This window comes from Lolium perenne, chromosome 2, assembly GCF_019359855.2.
Source record: "Lolium perenne isolate Kyuss_39 chromosome 2, Kyuss_2.0, whole genome shotgun sequence".
NCBI lineage: Eukaryota > Viridiplantae > Streptophyta > Magnoliopsida > Poales > Poaceae > Lolium > Lolium perenne.
Window position 1 is genome coordinate 23,996,685 of NC_067245.2, and position 8,518 is coordinate 24,005,202.

Below are 8,518 nucleotides of genomic sequence, written 5' to 3' on the forward strand. Positions count from 1 at the left end.
TGGATGAGTATTGGGCTAATATTTGCGCCGATTTTATTCCATTTTGCTTTGATCCCTGCTTGATTTCGTTTAAGATTTGGGGTTCGGCCGTTCGGTTAATTTATGCAAGTAATAATGGGATCTCAATCAGTTAATTTATGCAAGTAATCATAGGATCTCAATCAGTTATTTTATGCACGAATCAAAAGATATCAACCGTTTAATTTTGCAAATAATCTGGAATATGTTCAAGTTCAGATCTGGAATCTGTTTCTTTGCCTATGATGAATCGGTGGGCACAGATTTTTACAGGGAGGGTTCAGCGAACCATTTCTGTGTACAAATCTATTGTGCATGAGCTTTGGTTCGGTTACATCGTCCCTGTAGACATATAATCGTGTCCACTCTAACTGAGGCTGCCTCTGTTTTTCCTAACTTTGTTATCATGCACGTTAGTCATCGTTGCAACTCATTCACTAATAAATTCCCGTTTGATATGGATCAGCTGTCTGGCAGCGACGTCGGCAACGACGACGAGCACCATGACGTCAAGACTCGCCAGGTGCTGCGGAGGCTGCAGGTCGGCCAGTACGTCTCCTACCTCGCCATCGCCAAGGGTGTCTACAGGTGCCCCTTCTGCACTAGGAGGCTCGGCGGCACTGACTTCAACTGCCTCCTCACGCATGCCGAGAACATCGGCCACACCAACCCTAAGGTCGGCGCGTCGGTGAACCCCAACTCCTTCCGCGCCAAGCACTTGGCGCTCGGCATGCACCTCCGCAGCATCCAGCGGGTGGAGATCTCCGGCGGGCGCATGCCTCCGCTCAAGCCCAAGGCTCCCAAGGGGAGCAACAAGTGGAGGCAGAGGCAGATGGGGTAGGCGGAGTCCTGGACGTGTGCTGCTGCTGCCTCCTCCATTTTGTTGTTGGGATCCCTTTGTTGTTAGCTAGGGATCCCTCGTTGTTATGTTGTTAGTATGATGGTGCTGTACTGCTGTGAAGAACCTCGAACCCTACTATGTTTGGCTGCTGAATGCAGCTTATTATCTATATTATCTATCCCTATTCTACTATATGACCTTGTGAATTTATCGTACATTCCCTGTAGATTTGCTTCTAGATTTAACTACATATATATGGACCAGATGAAGTACTAGATTGGGCTCCCTACTAGATTTGCTGACATATTGGGCAAACAACGAGGGCCAAAAGGCACAAATAATAATTGAAGAAAGACAGAAATGCAAGCTTCTCTACATTTGATACTAATTAGGTGAAAAAAGGCAGAGAGAAGGAGGCAGAAAAGGTACTCTTAAAAGGGAAATGCCAATGGCCGAGAGAGACAAAACCCAGCTCCTGCTCACGTGCAACCAAACGCTATCTCGTCCTGTCCCACGCGGTCCCTTTCTACCAGCCCCACGCGACGCGGGCCCACACGACGTGGCCCCACACGTCAGCACGAAGCGGTCAACTTAACGGGAATCCTGCCGTCTGAGCTGCCTTCTGCGGGTTTCAAACAAGCACTTGGGGAAAACTGAGGAAAAACTAAGGAGCTGGGGAAAACTGAGCACAACTAAGGAACGGAGGGCACGAAAATAGAAATCCCTAAGAGTTAATGTACTTGAGTATTAGATGGGCTCTGAACAATCTCTTTATATCTCAAGTTCAACCCCGGCCCTGAAAAAAAAACAGGCTAATGCATTATTTGATATATAGAAATTGTTGTGTCCTCTCATCTTTTTCAGGTTTATTGTCTAATTGGCTTACCATTGTCTAGCTTAGACAAACATCTTTTAGTGTGTAGATATATATGAATTTAGATAAATTTACGACACTTATTTTGGAAGGGATAGAGTAAATGGGAATCGATCTAGATGTTAAAACTGCGGCTTATTTCTCATTACATGATAATTTTTTTCCCGTTGTGGCCTCAATGTTTTCACGAGAAATCTAGAAACCCGCATCGAGATTTATCTTTCTCCTACTATATGATTTTTTTGTAAGGTTGGAAACCATAGAATTTTTTCTTAAGTCGTATTTGCATACAAAAAGATAAATAGCTACTGTCCTCGTATAATAATTGTTTGGTGTTTATATGACCACAATGCATGTTAGCATACATCTAATATTTATGAAATCTACTTATTCCTACTCATTCTTACTAAAAGAAAGGCATCGTGAATTTGGTTAGGGGACGAGCATGTTCGAGGAGGACACAATCCACGCCACCGGATATGATTATCCGAGGACAACATGTTTAGAGCACAAAACAATTAGACACACAAAAATATTTCATGGGAGCAGTCTGAAACCTTGGAGAGTAATCGTACGAAACCTAAATAACCTTGCAATCTCTTGTCTTCTCCATGTTTTTGGAGCTTCAGAGGTTACATCAGTTGCATTTGAGCATTGGAGCTTGGACGAATATTACGAAACAAATAGCTGCTTTTTCTTCAAGCTTACTAGGTACGTACATAAACGGGGGTGATCGATCTCCGAGGATGATCGCTCGCATCATCGATCATGATCGGGCGGCGAAGAAGAACGCACGCCGGCGCGCGTCACATGTTGATCCCTTGCATCATGATCTTGAACTCGCCGAAGTCGACGCGGCCGTCGCTGTCGCGGTCGACGTTGCAGATCATCTCCCTGACGTTGGCCAGGCTGCTGGCCTCGGGCATGCCCAGCTTCTTGAGCACCTCCTGCAGCTCGGACGCCGAGATGTAGCCGTCGCCGTCCACGTCGAACACCTTGAACGCCTCCCGCATCTCCTCCTCGTCCTCCCCACCGCCGCCCTCCTCGCCGTCGTCGGCCAGCGCGCCGAAGAGCGCGTCCCCGAGCGCGCGGTGGAGGCCCTCGAAGTCCTCAAACCGGAGCCCGGAGGCCCCCTCCGGGACGTGCGCGCCCACCGTGGCGGCGAGGCTAGCGCGGTCCGCCTCCAGCCCGAGCGCGTCCAGCGCCTGTGCCAGCTCTTCCACCGTGATCTCGCCGTCGCCGTTGCGGTCGAAGAGGTCGAACACGCGACGCAGCCGCACAGCGTTCAGGCTCCCATTGCGGAGGCGGAACGACGGCGACGGAGCGCCCTTCGACAGGGCCGACGCCGCCGGCTTGGCCGCTGCGCTCTGCTCACCGGCCATTGGCTTCTCTCTCTCTCGCTCGCTCTCGCCGCTCCGTACGCCGGTCTTTGTTTCCGGAGGGTGTGGGAGGCCGCGCCGAGACTCTCGCGGCTCTATTATAGCAGGACGGGAGGAGAAAAGGGAGGAAAGAACGAACGGGAGGCGTGTCGTGTCCCCGGCGGAGACGGAGCGAATATTGCCGCGGCGGGCATGGCTTCCTTTTTTCCTCTGCCGGGCAATTGATCGCCTACCATACCATTGAGCCACCGCCATCACATACCATCCATGGAAACAGCTGATTCAAGCTGATCTCGATTCAGTGCCGTATGGAGAGGTAGGGCTGGCAGGCAGGCTACTTTCGCGTCAGCTTCGGACATGACTTTCCTTGTCTTCGTTGTGATTCCCTGCAATACGGGCTCGTATTCATATCCTTGTCTACCTCAAGAACTGCTACGCTTCCCTTCGCATCAAAACCTGCTAGCTGGTCTGTGTACTAGAAATAGCTAGACGCATGGGGGCAGCGACACCCACGGGCGGAGCGGAGCGATTTCCATGCATTTCCTGCAATGTCGGGCCGTAGCCGTGATGGAGACGATGACGGCTCATGCAGCAGTGGCCCCGGGAACCATCTGCCCATGACCCCGGCACGTCGATTTTTCGCACAAAAGCGCGTGTTTTTCCTCTAAAATCGTAGAGATACATGAGCATAGGCTTAAGGTCTGAAAGAAATAAGCAAATATTTTATTTCTTCAAATTATTTCTTCTTTCAATCTTCTATTATCTTGAAGTCAGCCGAAAAGCATATATATCAAACCACAAACTTGTAAATACCAATGAAGATTCTTCCATGGTTTAATTTGAGCTATAATGGCAAGGCCACATGTTCACACGCAGTCCTTAAAGCAGTCAATCAACATCGGCAATGGTAACACACAACACCAGTATACCATGGAAAAGCAATCGGACAATCCAGTTGACATTGCGAGGACAATCCTTCTCACAACAATCATATTTTTTTCCCAAATCAATCCGGCGAAGGCTCGTACATGGAGAATTTTAATCCCAACACCATTAACTTGGGAAGGAGATCTCGTCGTTGAACGAAGATTAGAATATCATTTATTGTAGACAATGCCAACTCCATTGAGGTGGAGGCCAAAAGAAAATGACTACCAAAACCCTAACCTAATATTATTAAAAAATGATATTCTAATTAGAAAAAACTCCACGCATAGATCATGTTCCCCTCATTCTCTTCTTACCTGCAATAAAATAGATGTAGATGGAGGGGGCCAACGGAAAGGACTTAGGGTTGGCGGTGTAGGGTTGTCACACCGGAGACAATTGAGATGGTACGAATCTGAGAGAGAAGGCCAGACCAACAAATGACATGTAGAGGCGGAGATTTGAGGAGGGTGGTGCAACGAGGCGGAGGAAGGCGCTTGATAACTGCAAGTGCACATGTAGGTCTAGCTAGTTTCTAAATAAGAGTATCAATCCCACATAGAGTCTACCGGCTATGTTCAATTATTTGTTCCTTGTTACAACTTACTCAAGGATGCACAAGGATGTACTTAATTTCAAGTAAAGGTGAAAAAGGTTTAATTAAGTGTGATGAATAGTAAAAGTCAACGCGCTAAAAGTAATTGATGAAAAGGAGAACAATGCGTTGTAGGGTATTGAAACTGCAGTGGGCTAAAGTGTTTTGGGAGAATATTGAATTCACCTCTAGTGTTTCGAGTGTTAAATATTAGGATGTTCTAACCATTCTTTATGCATGTGTATGGGGGAAGTTGCACATAGGGCTACTGCAGATCAGCCATATGTTCAACCACAATAATGTAAAGGGCAAATCGCCTGAGTATAGTACTATCAAGGGTCTATGAGTCTCCTCTAATTCCCCACTGAACATCTGATTGAGGATGACCGTGAGGGTGTTACTTCACGCCTCCTCTCTACCACGTGTCAGGGTAATCCTCTCTCTTGCCCTTAAAGACAAATATTGTATGATCGACTTCATACAATATCAAAAGAGACAATTAATACACAAATGGTAAAGGAATTAATAAAACATATTTATTTCAATTGTAATCCATAACTAGGGTTTTACCATAACCCCAAGAACAAAGGGATCTACCCACACATAGAGGTAGGAGACATTATCATGATAATGAAATGGATCAGCCACATATGGAAAATGGATTCTTGTTAATATCTACACCAAAGTATAAGAAATTCAACAAGACGTGGATAGTTGATAATGATGGTGGTCTTGGTGCAGCTGATGGTGATGGAGGTGATGCCCAAGCCTCCTTGGATCCGAGCAGGGGCGAGGATCAGTGCCCTTCTGCTAGTTCACCCTCGAAATCCCTTCCGGAGGTGGGGTATCTGCGTTTTCTGGTGTCTACGAGTGTCAGATCTATCTTAGGTTTGCACGGGATGAAACTATTTGAAGAGGCGAACGAAGTGGAGAGTCGTACGACCACGCCGTACGGGCGGGCTCCGCCCGTACCAGTGGTTGTCGAACTCTCTGATTGCTTCGTTTTGACTTTTTCTCAACAAGCTCCTCCCATATGCTAACGTAAATACTTTTATTGCTTTAAATGGCCTTCAATCAACATATTTGTATCAAATGATTGTTGATACGTGCATTTTACATCATCATTATTGCTACATATATGTTTAGTTTACATTGATATATGCACCATTATTTATGCATTTTAGTTGATTTCTGGGACTTTCCTACGAAGTCCCTTTCATTGGAATATAATTTCTGGGAGGGAGAAGACCTCCTTTTCCCTATTTTTATTGTTTCGGGGATTCTCTAGACACCTAAAAATCGTGGCAAAAATACCTGATCAGTTTTTCACCCGGAGAAGGAGCGTGAGGAAAAAAACACGCGAGGGGGGGCACGGGGGCCAAACGGCACCAGGTGACGCGCCTAGACATGTAGGGCGCCACCCTAGTCCGTTTTCACCGCGAGCATTGTCTTGGGCCCCCTTTTATACCAGAGCCGCGTTTCGCCTAAAAATCTAAGCCATATTTTTCCCGAGATTTATTGAGGCGATGACGGAGGTGAAAGTCATCTTCTACTCCAGGAGAGGGCAGATCATGCCGCACCGGTGCCTCCGGTGAAGGGAAAATCGACGACATCGGCATCACCAATCCTTCTTGGCTTGGGGGAGGCATCTTCATCAACATCTCCATCAGCACCATCATCAACACCATCTCCATCTACGAGATCGACTTTATCACCCTCATAGTTTGTGTTAAATTAAACCCCGGATATCGTTTTGAGGCTAGTTGCATGTTTGTGATTGGTACTTTATCTTTATTTGGTGACGAGATTATATATTTAGATTGTGTTGTAATCATTATACCTCTGGTCCATATCGTGTTTGACACTTGTGAGTAGTTCCCCATGTTCCTGAGGGCATAGGATGATCTGGCTATGATTCCATATGATGTGCAATGAGTATTTGGTCAAGCTTTCTATTTTTTATGTTGTTCTATGATGGTTTTATGAGAATGTCGACTGTCGAATGCATATTACATCACCTATATGGGCCCATAGGGCTGCACTTTAATGTAATGAATGTGTGTTGGAAGGGACGGACTGACATAAACCGTTTTCCAATACTATGAGTTGCATTAGAGGGGTTTATGACGGAGACCAATGATCTTGTTGATATGGTGGGACATTTATGTCTTAATGATTCCTATACTTGCTCATGAAAATGCCTCTAAGACCCATCATAAGGGGTGCACTTGCTCATATTTATGGTTGCACTTAATTTAGACTCCGCCCCTAATTGAATGAAACTTGACAAAATATTTACCATGTTGTGTAGAAATCCGAAGCATGTTAGTAAATCTATGCTACCCTCGATTTTTTTTCTCATATAAACACACACACTTGAGCTTGTCATCTTGCTGCATAGAGGATTGGGTTTTCTCTCATTGAGAGCATTTACATACTGCAATTTACTTTTTGTATTTTACTCTATTGCAAACTATACACACAAAATACCAAAACTACTACTTTACTATATTGTGTACTTGTCAAATTTGCTAACCAATGCCTTTTCCTGCACTTGGGAGCAATCAATTGTTCCATTCATCGTGTCCATTATATCCATTCATTCAGGGATCCCGTTGAAACAAACAAAAAATATGTGCATGCGCGTGATAAGATATCAAAATCATGTCACTACTAATGCAAAAACGTAAATTAAATATGCTTAAAAATTCACTCATCAGCGCTCCCATCAACGGTGGATAGATGGTTCGACCTAATATATGAGGTGCAACGACGGTGCCATGAGTGCGGCTACGACTTTCCGTTTTTCCTACGTTGCTCTTGCTCCCTTCAGGTGTTCTTCTTCTCCTCCGGTGTTCCGACATCAGTGGGATATCAAAAAATCGATCATGCCCATGGGTTCACGTAAGCTAGCACACCCCATGAAACAATGTGGCTTTGAAATTCATTCAATGTAACCGGTAACAAACTTTTGGTAACTTCTATGCTTTTTGTTATGAAACGACTCTGGTAGGTATGTGCGCCTCCTTTCTTTTGGTCCTGCAGGCGCCCCCTCCCTCTCCGTTTCCCTCGGGTTGAGAGTGTGTGCGCCTCGGGTAACTGTCTTTTCATCACGCATACCATGAGAAAGATTTGTAATTATCTAAAGGCCAACGTCAAATACAGTGAATTGACATCATTTAATCTTCCATGATCCATGTCACACATTCCTTCGCTAAAAACCACTTGTGTCGTAGTATTTGGCTAGCTACCAGAATGTCCAAGGCGCAAAGCACTACCTTGAGCCTATCATCACTCTACCTACGCGGAACACATTATTCACCCTGGTTCATACAAAAATGAGGGGATGACAACCAAGGTATCTAACGCGAGCAAGGAAGGATAAGCCTCGGCACCACCAAGAAGAAGCGGAAGATCTAGCATAATGTAAGGATGGTGAATGACCGCACATAAATTCTCCTAGATTTTCCGTAACATTTTTAGTGGATCTTTTTTTCAACATTTCCATTAATTAGCCGGCCCACGGAGTGAAATATCGAACTTAACCTATATATAAATAACTAGTATCTCAAAAACGAAATAAAAGGCTTTCTTTTAAGCTTGTTAATGGAATTCCACAGGAGTCAAGCGCTAGCAAAGAAGAATTGGAAATCAGTCGCTTCCCTTCTGGACTCAAGTCAGCAGAATCTTCTTTCCTATATTTTTTCCAAGCGATCCCCTGTGAAAGTATTTTGGGAAGCGTAACCCTAAACCTGGGTCCGCGGTGCATATATATAGTCGGACATACAAGGCCCACCTCGTGTATATGCGAGGGGGTATAATACACAGGAGATATACATGACTACAGCTAGTCTATACAGATACAGTTTAACACTCCCCCTCAA

The 8,518-nt window shown here is 45.3% G+C and overlaps 1 protein-coding gene across 1 annotated transcript; it reads right to left on the reverse strand.

The window, feature by feature from the left end:
- Window positions 1-2,251: 2,251 nt before the first annotated feature.
- Window positions 2,252-3,339, reverse strand: LOC127331487 (probable calcium-binding protein CML24). Its single transcript, XM_051357666.2, has one exon. The coding sequence runs from the start codon at window positions 3,113-3,115 to the stop codon at window positions 2,540-2,542; it is 576 nt and encodes a 191-aa protein (XP_051213626.2). The 5' UTR covers window positions 3,116-3,339; the 3' UTR covers window positions 2,252-2,539.
- Between the last annotated feature and the right edge of the window lie 5,179 nt (window positions 3,340-8,518).

What these genes read in the sequence shown, in the direction of transcription:
- LOC127331487 (XM_051357666.2), bottom strand. Translation starts at nt 3,115, where the DNA reads ATGGCCGGTGAGCAGAGCGCAGCGGCCAAGCCGGCGGCGTCGGCCCTG.